The sequence below is a fragment of the Pelmatolapia mariae genome, linkage group LG16_19 (genome assembly GCF_036321145.2).
Source record: "Pelmatolapia mariae isolate MD_Pm_ZW linkage group LG16_19, Pm_UMD_F_2, whole genome shotgun sequence".
NCBI classification, from domain to species: domain Eukaryota; kingdom Metazoa; phylum Chordata; class Actinopteri; order Cichliformes; family Cichlidae; genus Pelmatolapia; species Pelmatolapia mariae.
Genome location: NC_086241.1, coordinates 4919382 through 4935713, shown reverse-complemented (window position 1 = coordinate 4935713; position 16332 = coordinate 4919382). Strand labels below are relative to the sequence as shown.

General features: G+C 39.6%; 1 protein-coding gene across 1 annotated transcript in view; it reads right to left on the bottom strand.

The window, feature by feature from the left end:
• Positions 1 to 13241, bottom strand: part of spegb (striated muscle enriched protein kinase b) — a 37831-nt gene extending 24590 nt beyond the window's left edge. The window contains 6 exon segments of the mRNA XM_063497099.1: positions 360 to 542; positions 644 to 787; positions 930 to 2473; positions 2657 to 2717; positions 3356 to 3442; positions 12824 to 13241. Coding sequence (XP_063353169.1) covers positions 360 to 542; positions 644 to 787; positions 930 to 2473; positions 2657 to 2717; positions 3356 to 3442; positions 12824 to 13241 — 2437 coding nt within the window.
• Positions 13242 to 16332: the final 3091 nt, after the last annotated feature.

Genomic DNA, 16332 nt, shown 5'->3' with positions numbered 1-16332 from the left:
ACTGACGTGGCCTTTCTGTGTGGAGTTTGTATAATTGTCCAATAGCTGTGTTGGTTTTCTCCAGATATTCTGGCTTCCTGTTGCAGTTTGAAGAAATGCATGTTAGTTTAATTAGGTGATTCTGAATTGGCTTTAAATGTGGATGAGAGAATGAATAGTTGTGTCTGTGTTAGCACTGTGATGGACTGGCAACCTGTCCAGAGTGTACCCCACTACTTGCCCATTGTCCACCTAGATAGGCTGCATGCTTCGTTGGGTAAGAGATTATGGATGTATGTATTGATATGGATGTTCCTTAAGCCTCAGTCAGACAGGCCTGTGCGATGGTTTTGGTCTCATGTCCCAAAACATAAACTTACCTGCTTTAACTATAAGAGTGGCACTGCTTGAAGCTCTTCCCATCTGATTAACAGCAGTTACACAGTATCTTCCCCCATCACTTATTTTAGCTGATTTGATGAGAAGACTATGTCGTTCACCCTCCACTTTGACTGCATAATTTGCAATCCCAGTGACCTCAGTGTTGTCTTTAGTCCAGGTGACTTAAACAGAGAAGAAAACAAAATAAATCCACTTCTCCATCAACTGATTCAAAGTTACCTTTAAGGGTTTTGCTGTTGAAATAAAAATTACAACAAATTACCTTCAGGACTAGGGGTTCCAGCAATTATAGTTCTTAGCAGTACATCTGCACCAGCAGATGCTACAGTATCCTGGAGGGGAAACTCAAACACAGGAGCCTCCATGGGGTCTTCTCCGGCAGACACATAAGAATCATCTGAAGAATCTGCACATTTTAACAAGAGACAAACCTAAAGTGATTTTTGTTCCTTTGTTCAAATTACAAAAATGACACTAGAGGACAGAGAAAGTCACTTTATTAAACATTACCACAAAAAAGCTTACAAAAGAAACAGAACAAATCTAACCTAACTCTGGAGACAGGGGTCGTGTACGACGGTTCTTTCCTCTGGACTTTTGCTGTTGTCCCTCTTTGGCACCAGCACGCTTCTGTTTAGGCTCACTTGTGCTTACAGGAACATCCTCTTCCATTTTTTCATCTTCAACAATAATTGTAGGTACCTTAATCTTAGAGATTGGTTTAGAAAGTTCCACTTCCATTTTCTCCTCTGTTGGAGAGCTTGGTGATATTCTTGGAGGTTTTGAAGGGGCAAGATCTTGCACAATGATGGGCCTTTTTTGTACCAGAGGACTCTCAGGTCTGTTTTCAATTTTTCTTACTGCAACTTCTATTGGTGTCTTTCTCCCCGAAGTCTCATCCTTTTGCGATGTTTGTACAGGAGACTCTTGGATGTGTGGGGATTCTTGCATTCGAGATACCCTTTGTACAAGAGGACTCGGTGGCCTTCGTTCAACTTTGCGCAATGTCATCTCTGTAACATTTCTGCTTGGTGAATCTTCCCTGTGTTGATTATATATTGCTGGTGATGATGATCGTTGAATAATTTCTGTAACTGGGCTGACTCTATTGAATTCTCTCACCGATCGTTGTCCTGGTAAGTCAGATAACTGCATTGACTCTGGGGTGCCTGCAACTTCTCCAACTCTACTAACTGGTACAGCTGTTAAACCAGTGTCTGCTGTCTTTTGAGGTTGAGATTTCTGCTCTTGTTGTGTTTGCTGCTGTTGCTGCATCGGTTGCTTACTTAGTTCCCTTTCTCTCTGTTCTTTTGCCCACTGGACTCGTTCCCTTTCTTGGAGTTTTTGCAGGACCTGAGGAGGAATAGGTTCAATTTTCCTAAAAGGCTGGCGCTGCTTGACCTTCAGGGTTAGCTGTTCAGTTGAAAACGATTTCTTCAGATGAGGTTTACCAACAAGCTTTTTAATGCGTTGGAGCTCCTCAGTAAACTTGTTTTCAATGTCCTGAACTTTTTGAGAGTAGCGAGGTTTCTCTTCCAGCGAAGCAGCTCTCTGTTTAAACATAGACCTTCGTTCAGCAGCATCTTCTTTTAGAGCTTCCCTAAGATCTTCCCTTGAACTTTCTCTAGAGATACCCAAATGGCTTCCTCCATCATCTGAATCTACAGATCCAGCCCGATTGAACCCTGCCCAGGATCTTCCCGAAATGGAACCTTCAGGAATATCAAGACTCCGTCTCCGCTCCTCTAAGCCACGGACCTTCTCAAAAACCTTTGAACTAGCCCTTGTAAGCTTTGGAGAGGGTCTAAGAGTAAATTCTTTCTTGGAATATTCACTCAGTGGAGTCTGTGGTCGGGAATCTTGGGTGTTACTTTGGGACACAGATTTTGGCTGCTTAACCTTTTCTTCAAACTCCCCGGGCACTGTGTCTTGGTATTCAGTTGGCACAACGATTTTCTTCCGCAGGCTAAGAGGAGTAGTTGAACCAGAGCGACTTGGCATTGGAGAGGTGGAGGTGCGTTTGACCAGTCTTGGAGATGGGGGTGGGAGAACTTGTGTGGGAGATTCTCTTGAAAAATCCTCAGACTGGCTCCTGAAATAGAGGATGTGAGGAAAAATCTGTTGAAATCAGGAAGCTGTTGCTAATTTACAACATTACTCATTACTGTGTTTTAGCACTGAATTCAAGTCCAGTAGTATAGTTAACACAAGCACACAAAGTTCTTTTTATTGTAATTGTTGGGGTTACCATCAATGCTGTATGTTTTTTACTTGCCTGTTAGAGTGATCTTCATGTCCATGTGTTTTACTGACATCCTCAGCACATTTTTCCATCACTGTGTCTCGTGTGAAAGAAGAGATGCATTAACACATTTGTATGGCAAAAATTCTAGGTCAGGTATTCATGTTCAAATCTCCACCAAATAATATTTCTATGTAAACACTGGATGAAGTGACTTGCTGTATCACTGCAGGCTCTGCCATCTGTATAGAACACTGCTGGTAACCACTGTGGAGAACTGAGGTTCTAAAAAGACAGTTATTTCCCTGATCAGACATACAAGGAGAGCAAAAGAGGGAAAGACAGAAAGATGCTGGCCAATACCTCCAACACAAAAAGTACACACACAAATATATATATATATATATGTATATATATATATATATATATATATATATATATATATATATATATATATATATATATATATATATATATATATATATATATATATGCATTAACATATATATATATGTTTGTTTCTGTGTCAGAAGTAGGCAAAAAGAAAACTAGAGAAAAAAACCCCAATGGAAATGAAAACTGTGTTATTTCTCATTAGGTTGATGTGATTGCCTTCAGCTCCATTTTCTTTCTTGTTGTTGGTACTACCATCTTACAACCTCATAGCAGGTCTCAGTACCATCCTGTAAGCACTGATGCAAATTAATGATTGAAATCAGAAACAGTTCATACCTGCAGGCACAGCCTGGTCCTCAACATCCCCGCTATCTTCTTTGGTCTCATATTGGTCTCCACCTTCATCTTCTGTTGTTTCAGAATCTGAAATAAATAAAACAAAATAAATGGAAAAAATGGAAAATTACTTGTGATATAATCACATTTCAACTAGACCAGTTTGTGAAGAACATTATTTGGTGAGAAAATAAAAGTGCATTTGAAAGCATACTTGTAAAAAAGCAGAAAATAAAAGTCAAGGACAATCTAAAACTATTTACTAAATGATGCATGACACCATCTGTGATTTTGTTTGGCAACAATGGAAAACTGTCTTTCTGCAGTGGCAACAAAAGATGTAACAGACAGAGGACAGGATATCGTCACTATTACCTTATCATGTTCAGTTGACTTTATGGAGATGCTTGGTGAAAGAAACTGAAGTGATTTTCCTGACCTGGAATAACCCTTTTGGGGGTGAAGTGGGGGGCTAACAATCGGAATCAGAATACTTTCTTTATACCAAAGGAAATTATGTAATGCCACTGAAATTTTCTGTGGAACTTAACTGAATTTCATAATATATGTAGTTGTTCTACTTGATGAGTTGACACCCCCAGGGTCTCATTAGCACAGCTAAGCTGAATATACTAAATTTGTTACAGCTGAATTGTTGCTGAGTCTTGTCACCCACAATTACTTCAACGACATCAGCAAATTTTTTTCAAGGAAGGGAATACAAGAAGAAAATAACTACAAGTGTGTTCATATTTTCAGCAGAAATGTATCCTCTTTAAACCTAAAAAACTGTTCCAGCTGTACTATCTGATAAATATGACTGTTCTTCACAGGCTGAGAGAAAATTCAGTCATTGGTAGGACTCAAAATAGAAAGCAGTATTGAGTCACTGGCATCCCAGCAGCTCTCATGAGGTGTTTGCTTCACAGTAGGTGGAACCACTTATAAAAAAAAAATTAAATAAATAAATAACAGAAGCTATCTCTTGTTCTCTTGCAGTAAAAGAACACAACAGGGTAACGCTGGCCACTATGGAAATAGTGGAAAAATGTTTTAAAAAACAGGCTTGTTTGAAATCAGCAGACAGAAAAAAGTCAGCTATAAACTACACAGAAAAGCTTAGAGACCTACTCACAGCTATTGAATCTATATTTAGCTACACTGCACATTCATGCAATATTAATATCACATAACATAATTTTACATTTCAAAGTAAAACACTTTCACACAGACACAACATTGTACAGAATATTATTACATAGTATAACATCATATTTCTCAGTGTAACACATTATTTTTCCAAAGCAGTCATTCGAATCAGCTGATTTTGTCCAAGTCTAAATTACTGAAAATTTACACAAACATACATTAAATGATTGAAAATGTATTGCTGTGCCCTTTACGTCAACTAACTTTCTCATGTGATGCTTGTTTAGGCTTGAATAAATAAATAAATAAAACTATATGGTTTGTTAGGTCTAGGGAAACATAACAACAGGGTGCAAATATGGACTTCCTTTTTTGTGAAATACATGTTCCAGTATCCTTTGGAGAAGCTCTACTGACAATGTAAGTATTAAATTTTTTTCCTGTATTAATTTAAACAACAATTCATCGACTATGACTTTGGTCCATTGTAGACATTCCAGGTTTCAGGAGCTCAGGTAACATTAATGTACTTGTACTCTGTCATTATATTAAGCAATGCTATCCTTCTCTTTGACACTTTAATCGCTCACCTCAAAGTTGAGAAATACAACTTCAGCACCTGTCCTCTTTGATATATTGCAAGGCAATCATCATTCTTCACAACACTAAAATATACCATCCCTCTATCCACCCATCCTCTTCCACTTATCCATAAAATATACCCCAAAATGACAAAACACAGAAATGATATTTAGCCATTTTATGCTATCAGTGTATGTGTTGTACCATTATCATTCAGTCTTAATCTTGGGACAGTTCAATGAGGTCTCAGATTCACTTTTCTGTGCCTCTTCTTCTTCATCCCAAGTTAATTAACTTCTTTTCAATTCGCCTCGTTCATTTGATAAGTGCCACCATGAAGAGTCATTATGCAGTGACTCCAGTAAGTCACTTATGTTTTAATTAAATATAACGGAATGAATGTGAATTATAATCGTGATATTTTTATCACGAAAATATACTCCAGTATCATTTTTTTGCATTCCTTATAAAACTAGCTTGTAGTATAAAATTAGTATGTCATAATATCTTGTTTGAAGTCAAGGTGGAGCAGTGGTGTCTTTCTATGTTGGCTCTGCGGTGGACAAGCAACCTCTCCTCTGTGCCTCTTACCCAATATCTACTGTGAACCTAAGTTAGATAATAGACAAATGAATAAGCTGAGGAAGTCCCTGATTGGTTGCACACGAGAAGTAGACAATATTAAATCCCTGCTGACAGTGATTTTATAACTCTTTTAGTAACTGACAGTTAATAACACTGTGACTGACTGCATGGGGTATTATCAATCATGCTGTAGTCTCAGAACAGTACAGTACATGAAAAAAAAAACAGTGCTTAACTTACGGTTTCCAAAATCCAATTTAAAAATTGTCAAGCATATTTTTAGTGTCACTGTGAAATCTGTTAGAGGAGGTAGAATATAAATGATTGTCTGGGCAGGGGCGTCACCAAGGGGGTCCAGGAGGGCCAGCAGGCACCCCCAAAAAACTGCTGGCCCTCCAACTGCCCCTTTTTCGACAAGACCCTATGTTGGTAATAGTTTAAATAAACGTGCGCACAAGAGAGAGGAAGACACCCTACAATGAGTTGAAACATAAACTTGTTATTTCTTCCTGCATATATGATGTTTGTCATTCATATTGTGTCACTTCGTATGTACCTCATCATTTGACATCGTCACCCCCTTCCCTCCACTGCGCCCCTGCACTGTTCTGTTTTTAGTGTGCCACCCCAATATTTTTAGTGGCCCCCAAATGGCCACCCCTGCATCTGGGTTACAGTTGCTACTGGTTTGCTGGTGCACAAATAGACATAAAAGTGCACACCAAATAACACCAAAGAGCCCTTAAGTATAACAAGTAGTTCTGGAAGTTTCCTCTCAACATTGCAGTACTGCATGGAAGAATTTTAGTGAAACTTTTAGTGAGACTCTTCTGTAGTTTTCTGAAGTTCAAAGCTACAGAAGTGCTTTGAGGTTGACTGAGTTTCTAGTTGGTTATAGCTCACAGTAACACTGCTCCTTCTCAATTAAGGACTTGCAGAGTGAGCTCTGTTAAGCAGCACCATTGCCTCTGCCACTGTCAGCTGAAACAACAGTGTGGTCAGTTCAACAGTAATATTTATAAAATGTTGGTGTCAGCATTTTAAATGAAATATTTTACGGCGCTTTAATGCTCTATTCACAGATGAAGGTTAAATCACTGCAGGAAGAAGAGAAAGATAAATTGAAATAGCACTTGCCTGTTTTGTTCTTTGGTCTGAATGTTTTTTCATAGCCACTGCTGGTATGTCCTCGACAGGTATTTTTTGTCTTGGCTTACACACAGCAGCAGGGTATTCCCCGAGATACACTGGGGGCTCCGAGCCATTACTACACGCCTAACTGAGCAAATTTTCTAAGAAAACATGAGCAATTTCTATTAAAAAAAAGACTGAACTTATTACATATTGTAACTCTCCTAACATGCACTAAAACGGAAAGAAAAATGAAAAGAAAAGGCACTTTGGTCCATTACGTAACAAGTCAGAGTCTCAGCAGCTCTTGTGAGAGAATCCGTTTCTGAAAAGCACAGAGCAGAGACCTCCGTCCGCAGGTGGAAATGTCTGTTGAATGCATATCATGCACTCTGAGGGAGCCCCCCTGTCCACACAATAGCCAGCGACAGCGTAAGCATCTTCCCCCGCTGCGTTCCACCCCACAGGCAGTGCACACCGATAGGCAGAAAAACCAGTGGGAGTGATCCAGCCCTCTTGAGATCAGTGTTCTACAGCACTGGCTGACATTTTTCATGTTTCCCTTCCTCCCCATGTGTCTGTGTCTTTTTCATCAACGGGTATAATGAGCCGATGTTGTGTTGTTGGAAGAGAGGGGGAGAATCGCCGCAACAGCTAAAAGGGACCTCCTCACTCCTCTGCATTGCTGGAGCACTGTTCGAGCTCACAGAAAATGTGTTAGCCTACTGGCTGCTTTAACTGACTGCACAAGCTTTGCTCACTGCTAGAGATTGTTGTTTTTCCACATGACAATTTCAACTGCTCATAATACTTTATTGTTTTAATGTAATAATTACAGTTAATATTCTATCTTTAGTACAGTTTGAATCAATTGAAACAATACCTGCTTGCACAGTACAATAAATCAGTACACAGAAACATGCTTAAAATAACATAACAGTTCACACATGATTACACAGTACTCTCGGCAAAATGACAGTGTGAGAGTGCAGAATAAAGTCTAAATTATTAAGATAATAGTTCATATAATTACTAATGATTGCAGATCACAAATGCAAAGTAAATGTAGTGAGCACTTTCATTATTGGAGCCACCTTTCGGGCTTAATTACATGGTCTGTTGATTATGTAACCTCAGGCCTTTTCGTTTCCTTGGCAGCTGAATATCATGTGTGACTTCGACGTTAACCTCACGCTCTAATGACATGAAATCACGGGCCGCTTTGCTTTTACACTTGCTGTGTGCTACAACAGCTCATTCTAGAATAGTTATGTAAATGTACAGTCACCAGTCACTTCGTTAGCTACACATGTTCACGTGTTTGTTAACGCAAATATCTAATCAGCCAATCACATGGCAGCAACTCAGTGCTTACTGAAGTTCAAACTGTGCATCAGGATGGGGTAAAAGGTTATTTAAGTGACTGAAGATGGCACGGTTGTTTAATTTTCCCCCATATAACCACGTCTGGCATTCACAGAGAGCAGATATCCAGTAAGAGGCAGATCTCTGGGCAAAGTACCCTGTTGATGCCAGAGGCCAGAGTAAAACAGCCAGACTGTTTTGAGCTGATGATAAGGAGGCTCTGACGCAGAAAACATCTTTTTATAACCAACATGTGCAGAAGAACACACAACATCTGTTTATGTTTATAAAAGAAAAAATATTGGAGAACGTATCAGTTTTGGGGTTTTTAACTAATCAAATATTGGTATCAGTATTGGTCTTAAAGATCCTGTACTGGTTGGTCTTTACTCTTAGTCATTATATTCAGTTTGTCATCTGGAATTCAGATTTAGAAAACTGTCACCAGTACATATCCAAGGCCATGTGACCAGCACCGTTAGTAACCAACAGACACCAGTTTATTTAAGCTCTTTTCATAATGTGTGGATTCCTAATGGTTGCTAAGTTCTTTTGCTTATCCATCACTTTACCTTTTTCTGTTCAAACATGGAAATCACAGTTTCATTATATTTCATAGCTTGGATTATGTATTCACTGAATTATGGTTTGCAGCTGTGTTTGGTTTTTGACTCTTGAAAAATCTTTAAAGGGTGCACTCTGGACTCTATATTTTTGCACATTGCAGTGAAATCCAGAGAGCTAGCTATTTGTTTATGCTTAAAGCTTTAATTCCTTGTTTCCATTAACTTCAATTTGCACATGTATAGAAAATTTAAACTGCAAAAATTCACCTTCTGGATGTTTTAATTTGATATTTACTTGTGACCATACTGTTCATGTTAATACTGCTTATACTTGGACTGTGTATAAAATGAGTAAACTGTAATTAATATTTGGTAAAAGCCTTTTTATCAGACAGAATAGTTATGAGTGAGATCATTTTCAGAACACACTTTAGAAGATGGTCACCGGTCTCTGAGACCCTTAATAATTAAAGACCTGGGACAAAAATCAGCATTTATGCATATTTACGTCTCGCGATGCCCTTCTGTATTTCTTATGAGCTGGATGGAAACAAGACATCGCTGACACACTCACAAACTCTGACCAAACAGACTCCAATATTCTAAACCATTTACAGCTCATATAAACCCCTTACCTATCCTTCTGTCCATTGAAAAACACAATAATTTGTTGATGTACTTATGAAGCAACACAGCGCTGTAGGGGATTTCCACAGTGTAACTGTGGCTCCACCTGTTCACTCACATTCAAGGTCCAGGAGGAAGACAACACGGTGAGGAAACTATCCAAACATACTGGAAAGAGGCCACCGTCACACTCTGTGGCGACAGCTAATGTTCCCAGATTTAGGCAGTGCCAAGCAGTATCATTTAAGCTTCAGACAGGCACTACACCTTTCTAAATCAAATCACTATCAGCCACTGACCAAAGTGATTCACTCACCTTACGTTTTTAGTGTTTTTCCTACTTCCTGAGACATAAATCAAAATGAAAGGTAATGTTCTGTATCTGCTGGATGTGTCAAAGAGCAACTGTTTGGCTGCTTTACTGTCATAAAAGGTGATAATAGATGTGTGTTGTGTATAAAATAGCAAAAATAGAAAATAAAGAACGCTGCAAATATTTCAAGCATCTTTCAGCTTATTGTTTGGTTTCATAGCAAAGGTGTAAAGAGCCAAAAAGCTTTGATACGACCTGCCTGGCACCAAATGACAGACTAAGTTAGCAACTAGCAGCTAAGAGTCAGATGTTTCACACTGGAGATGGCAATGACTAAGCTAATAGGAGCTTAAATCTAGCAGGTGGCCAGAAATACACGAATCAATGCTATTGTGGCCCCATGTCTGGATGTGTAAATATGCAGCTACTGAGTAAATACAATAAATCAACTGCCTAATTAAAGGCAAAAACTAAATAAGGAAAAAGGCATGACATCATTCAACATGTGGCAGACAGTTTTTTGGTTGTATATTTAGATGATGTGGATTCATACGCATCCCTTTTCCTGATCAGTGTGCGTGTGTTGGTGGGTCATGCAGGGCTGGGCTAAAATTAGCAGTGATGTCTTCCTGTGTAACAGGAGAGACGCTGGCCTGCTAGCATCAGAAAAATCTAAGGCCTGGCACATTCCACTGTATAAATAACTAGGGAGAGTTGGTGGACAAGGGGGGCGGGACAGAGAGACATTTTCAAAGACGGAGGAAGAGGTGGGAGAGGGAGAGAAAGAGAGAGGGAAAAGGTTCAGGCCGGATCATTGAGTGATGGGACAGCTGTAGACTACGAACATGGTGGAGAAGAAGAGAGCTGAATCAAAGTGAAGGTTAAAATGGAGCGACAAATGAAAACTTCCCAGCATAAAACGCCCAGCAGCACAGGACTTGTTTAGTCCTTACAGGCTGTAAATGCTGACAAAGCTCTCGTTCAGCTAACGGTTCCACAATTGATAAACTGATCACATGAAACATGAACATTCATGTGAATATTGTGTTGCCTGCTTACATGAAAGCACATTTTTTGCAATGTGATTGCTGTAAACATTGTCATACTGTATCATGTGATAGGGATGAAATAGGACTTCTGCATTATGGTCATTATTTATCTCTAAATCTGTTGGTTTCCCTGATACATACAGTTTGTTAATGAAGTGGTGACACTGGTCTGTTTTTTCTGCGATATATCGTATGATGTTGCAGATTAATATGCGGTTTCTGGATTTTTAAAGCGAAAGGCCAGTTATATTTTTTCCAACAATCAAACAGAAATTGAGACTCAATTTGAGACTTATTTAGTTTAACAGCCTGGTTGTGAGATCCTGTTGCGCAGTTTTGTGTATCTTTTTGTGGACAGTGTCCAAGCATTCAATATTTATGTAGGAAAGGAAATGTTATACGCTGCAGTATTTTTTTGCTGCCTACACTACAAACAATTCTTGTGATCAGCTGTCCAGTTTGCAGACTTCACCACTCTTTTAGAACCCATTTTTTGTCCTAGGCTTGCACAATCTCTCTTGTTCTTTGATACCAGGAAAGACTGTTACATAAGGACCCAGTCCCTTTTCCCACCAAAAAACACTTTCAATCTTCCAAACTTTACTGATGTTCAAGTGAGTACACTGTATCCAGGAGAGATGGTTCTGACATCTTTGTTCACGTAAATGCATGCCACATGTAATATATTCTAACAGCAGGAAAGGGCAGTTAGAAACTTAAGTAAGAGTTTCTCTACACACTGGTGCTGAGCACTGCAGAACAATGACAAAGTGCTGGGGCTGATATATGAAGGGCAAATTTGAGGAGCCGCTAATGCCATTTTTCAAAGCAGCTGAGGTGGTCAAAGCACTCAGGTGAGCTGAATTTAGATCAGTGCCGGGGATGACAAGAAGCATGAAAAGAGGTTTTTGTTGATAAGAATGCATTGCGCCGGCCTCCGGAGCGTCTCCAGTTAGACATTGAGGAATCTAACTGTAATGCATTCTCAGGGACTCATCTCAGCTAAATCGGTCAAAAGCAGTGGTTGGCTTAAGAGTGGTTTATTTTCAGCAAGCATGGTGGAAATTCAGCTTTTCCACTACATGCTTTTCTCAAACAACAATGCACCACACAGGGAGACAATACTTGTATCTGACTGCACGCTTCAGCAGGACAGAACATAGAAGAAAAACAACATGCTTTGCAAGCACACACTGCATTTGTGTGCTGTTTGTGTGTTTAAGTTTATTCTTTATTATCTGATTTTGCGATTATATTTAAAGTGTTTTGCCTCAATCTCAGCTTCGATCACAGTGCCATTCACTGACCTTGAGTGAAATGATAATGATATAAACTGATTTAACATTGAAATGAACGGTGAGCTATAATAATGATCTTGTGACAATGAAGCCTATGGAGCAACTTGCATCCTGTTTGGGATATTAACTGCAACTCCAACCCTGGTGGAATAGATTCACAGACTGATCAGCGGCTGCTCTAGCACGTCATCCCTGTCCTTGTGTACATGTGAAAAACATGGATGTATACGATGACTGATACTTCACCACCAGCATTGAAAAATTGTTGAAGCTTTGACTTGACAAGTTTGTAGCTAGATTTGTTGGCTTCCATTAAAAATAACTTTCAGACATTTGCTTCTGCCACTAGTCGTGCATCAATACGTGCAGCTACATTTTTAAAAGCTGCATGGACACATTTGAGATTGACTTTTAGCAAATGCAGTTGCTTTTTTGCTCTCCGTGTGCTCTGTTTAGCTGCAGACTGGTCAGAGGAAGATGGTCTATAATCAGACTGCAAATGGAAATCATGAAAGCTTCTTGTCATGAAAACCTTGTCCTTTGCTTTCATATTCTGCATATTCATTTGCAGATGCTTGTTTATAGAGATTACTGATATTCTAAAGGCTCAGGAACCAATCAAGCACCATAGTGGACTTTTAAGGGAAAACTGGAGGGTTTTTTCCAATTAATTTGAAGGTTACTTTTGGAAAAGTGTGGTATAAAATATGTTTTAGTGAATTTTCACATGTCAAAACCTGCAAAGTGAATCCAGAAAAAGCTACACTCAGTCTGAAGTAAAACTTTAGACAGATGGATATTACCTTCACCCAGATCCAGTACAGCAAGCACAGCGCTGCTCCGAGCCTCTCCCAGGTGATTGTTGGCAATGCAGGTGTAGAGACCAGCATCACTCGGTTTGCAATCCCTAATCCATAGCCCTCCGTACTCTTGGTTCTCCATGTTGAGGAGTTCATCGTTATGGTACCAATACAGGGAGGGCTGCGGATCTCCAGCCACAGTCACCTTCAGACGGATGTCACAGCCTGTCCCCACAGCAGCGTTCCTCATTTTCCGTGTAAAAACCGGCGGGGTTGGGGTGTGGTAACCAGGTCCTTGAGGTTCCGGGACAACTTGTTCTGGGCTCGCTTTGGACCGTTTTGGGGGGATGATGGGACTTGGTGGTGCCACTGCTTCATCTGCCCCTTTTTTCAGGGTCATTTGCACCTCAGCTTTTCTCATGGCTAAAACTGTCTCCCTGGACTTTATGATTATATCACTACCTGGGCCTTGTCTTAGCAAGCCGTAGTCATGCTTTAGTAGGGCATTCGAGGCTACAATCAGGTTTTACACATACATTACAGCTAACATGGCTTTCATGTTTTTGAACATTGGAGAGATAAATTCATTTTACTTTTACTTTAGAAACACGTCTATAACATTAAGTGCTCCCTGAATTGCTGTTCTCTAACCGCAGCTGTTGTCTGAAGAAGAAAAAGAAATTGTTGATCACCAGGTAATTAAGCAGATAGAGATAGCTGCCGCTCTCCTGCCTGAAGGTATTTTTAGGGCAAGACCTACTGGATCATGTTGCATTAACGGCTCCCTGGACTTGTCTGTTAGAAGTGAGGGTTGCTTCTCCCCCTTCTTTTCGTGGTCTTCTCTGACTTTTCAAACTTTTGTAACCAGTTCCCAGAAGTGTGTAACGTCTTCACTCAGCATGGTGCGCAAGTCTCCGGTGAGATTCCTCTTTATTCCTGGTGGCCTTGAGAGTTTTTCTTGGTTGGCTTCTGGTTGAATGGAAGCATCAAGTCCTCTCCGGCGAGTCGCACAGTGCCCCCCCCTCCCACCTTATCCCATGAGTTAAACCGCCCCACTCATGATCTCCCCTTAGCTCTACCAGTCAGGGGAAATGACAGTCACAGTCCAGCAAGTCTTAGAACGACAGCTGCACGCTGAACCGTCTGACCACTCACTGCTGGGCTCCCGCCCCCTTGTAATTTTTAGCCAACCTGAGGTCAGTAGAACATGTGAGATGGCGCAACACTTGGTACACCAGAGGGAGGTGGTCTGCATGGGGCATATGTTTAATTTCTAAGTCACAGAGTCTGACATTGCCCCCCCTCTATTATGTGTAAGGTGTCAAATTTCATGTGTATCATTCAAAACAAATTTATCATTGGAATAATTACGTGAGGCAACAGTTGGACCATTGAAACAAATATTTTAGGAATCCTTAAGTATTTAGTAGCAAAGGTAGCTGAGGTGGCGCCAGAGGTGCTAACCTGTTGGCTGATGTTGGCTGGTATCTTGCATAATCCCCCCCAAAAATGTAGCAAAACAGTGCACATTGTTTTCAGACTGAATAGTAAACCATAGATCATATATTAAAATTTTTTTTGCGTGAGTGTTAATGTTGCATAGCTTGCCCTCCAGTGGGCACTTCCAACACACAACACTTTGCAACATCTAGTTAAGGTAGACCTTAAACAAGTCAATTTATCACGGTCACAAATGTTACAATACAATACAATACACAAATGTTAGGTTAAAGGAAAAAATATCTGTGGGTTTATCGGAATATCTGTTTTTTAAATCACCAAATACTACTATCGGTGTTGTTCTTAAAAATCCTTTAGTGGTTGGTCTTATTTTTCTATTAGTCATTACATTCAGTTTACCATCTGTAATTTATGACTGTTACATTGAGTGTTATAAGTGTTGATGGTACAAAGTTTGCCCACCAGTGGGGACTCTGGAACTTCCCTGCTGGCAATACACATGTTTGAAGTACCTGACACGCACTGTGGAAACAAGTAACTACACAAAACAAATGGTGGAGAAATCTGTTCCTGATTGATGTGTCTGAATCATGGACTTAACAAATATCAGCTGATATTTCCCAGGATATTGGATTTTTAAATATCAATTTAATATCAGCATCTTAAAAAGTCTTTATCAGTCAAACTCTAATTATCAAGCCTCAAGTTGAGCATTTTCAGCATCGCAAGCTTGCCTTGGAAGTGGGAAATGTCGACATGCCCTAAAGAATTAGTTTTTTTTTTTTTTTTTGGTTTTTTATTTACTAATGTCCAATGTTTATCAAATTAATCCCATGTTGTACTTCATAAGGTTTAACATGAGAGACTTTTTCCTCACCAAGTAAAGAGACTTGTGACTCTGATGTCCAACACTCTATCGATAAGGAAATAAAGCTAAACCTTATAAAACTGACACAAAAACTGAAACTGGAAGTGGCTTTCCATCAACAAACCCAAGTTTAAGTTGTATAATCGTCGCTTTCTACTTTTATCAAAAACCGTGCCCAAAACAGCTACCCCCCCCCCCCTGCTGTCTCACAGTATTGCTACACATTTAGTGCTAGCATGCTAGCTTTGCACATGTACTTGTCCATTTATATTTATATGTATATTTATACCTATATCTCTATATTTATCTCTTTAGCTTAATATTTATCTATCAATATCTCTGTTTCTACACTCATTTTATACGAGTGCCTGATGTTTGAGGTATATTTGCTGCTATGACAACTCAGTTTCCCTCTGGGATTAATAAAGTCTCTGATTCTGATTTACAATATACATGAATGCTGAAAGAAGATGCAAACTTCAGCTGCAAAGAAAACAAATAAGCCTGACATACAATACCTGCATGGAGCAGTTTTGTTGTAAAATAGGACGCAGCTTGTAAGAACCGAGCAGTAAGAAAAACATGAACCTTTTAATTAATCTCTTACATCTGGTAGGAAACAAGGAAAAGCACAAACCCAAGAAAGCAACGTTTTGGGCTGTAAACGTTAGATTAAGAAGTTTGAAACTTTTGCATCCTGGATTTGTGAAAACTATTTAAAATTAGACACAAGTTCAGCAGTAGCAGTTGGTTAGTTGCACACCTGGAAGTTCTTCCCGGCAAAATAAGAGTTTCTGTGGATCATCCAAACCGGCACTATTTCTGCAAACCCAACAGCCAGTGCCAGGATTGAACCAACATGCTTGTCAGCTATCAAGTAAATTAGATGTTTTTGATCATTTTGTAATCAAGAGGGAGTAGATATCGCTCCTCCGATCTCAAATATGACTGCATTTCTGTGGCTGCAGTCATCAAAACTTCTGCTTTTTCTCCCCTATACAAGCAAAGTTCACACCATTAACCCAATGGTGGGAACCTTGTGGAGGGGGGTTTCCCATCATTTGACTGTTGTGTCTCAGCTGATCAATGAACACATAAACCTCCAATGACTCTGCCGTGTCATATCAATCACAAACAAAGGAACAAAGTGGATGGTTTTATTCATTTCTCATATATACAGACG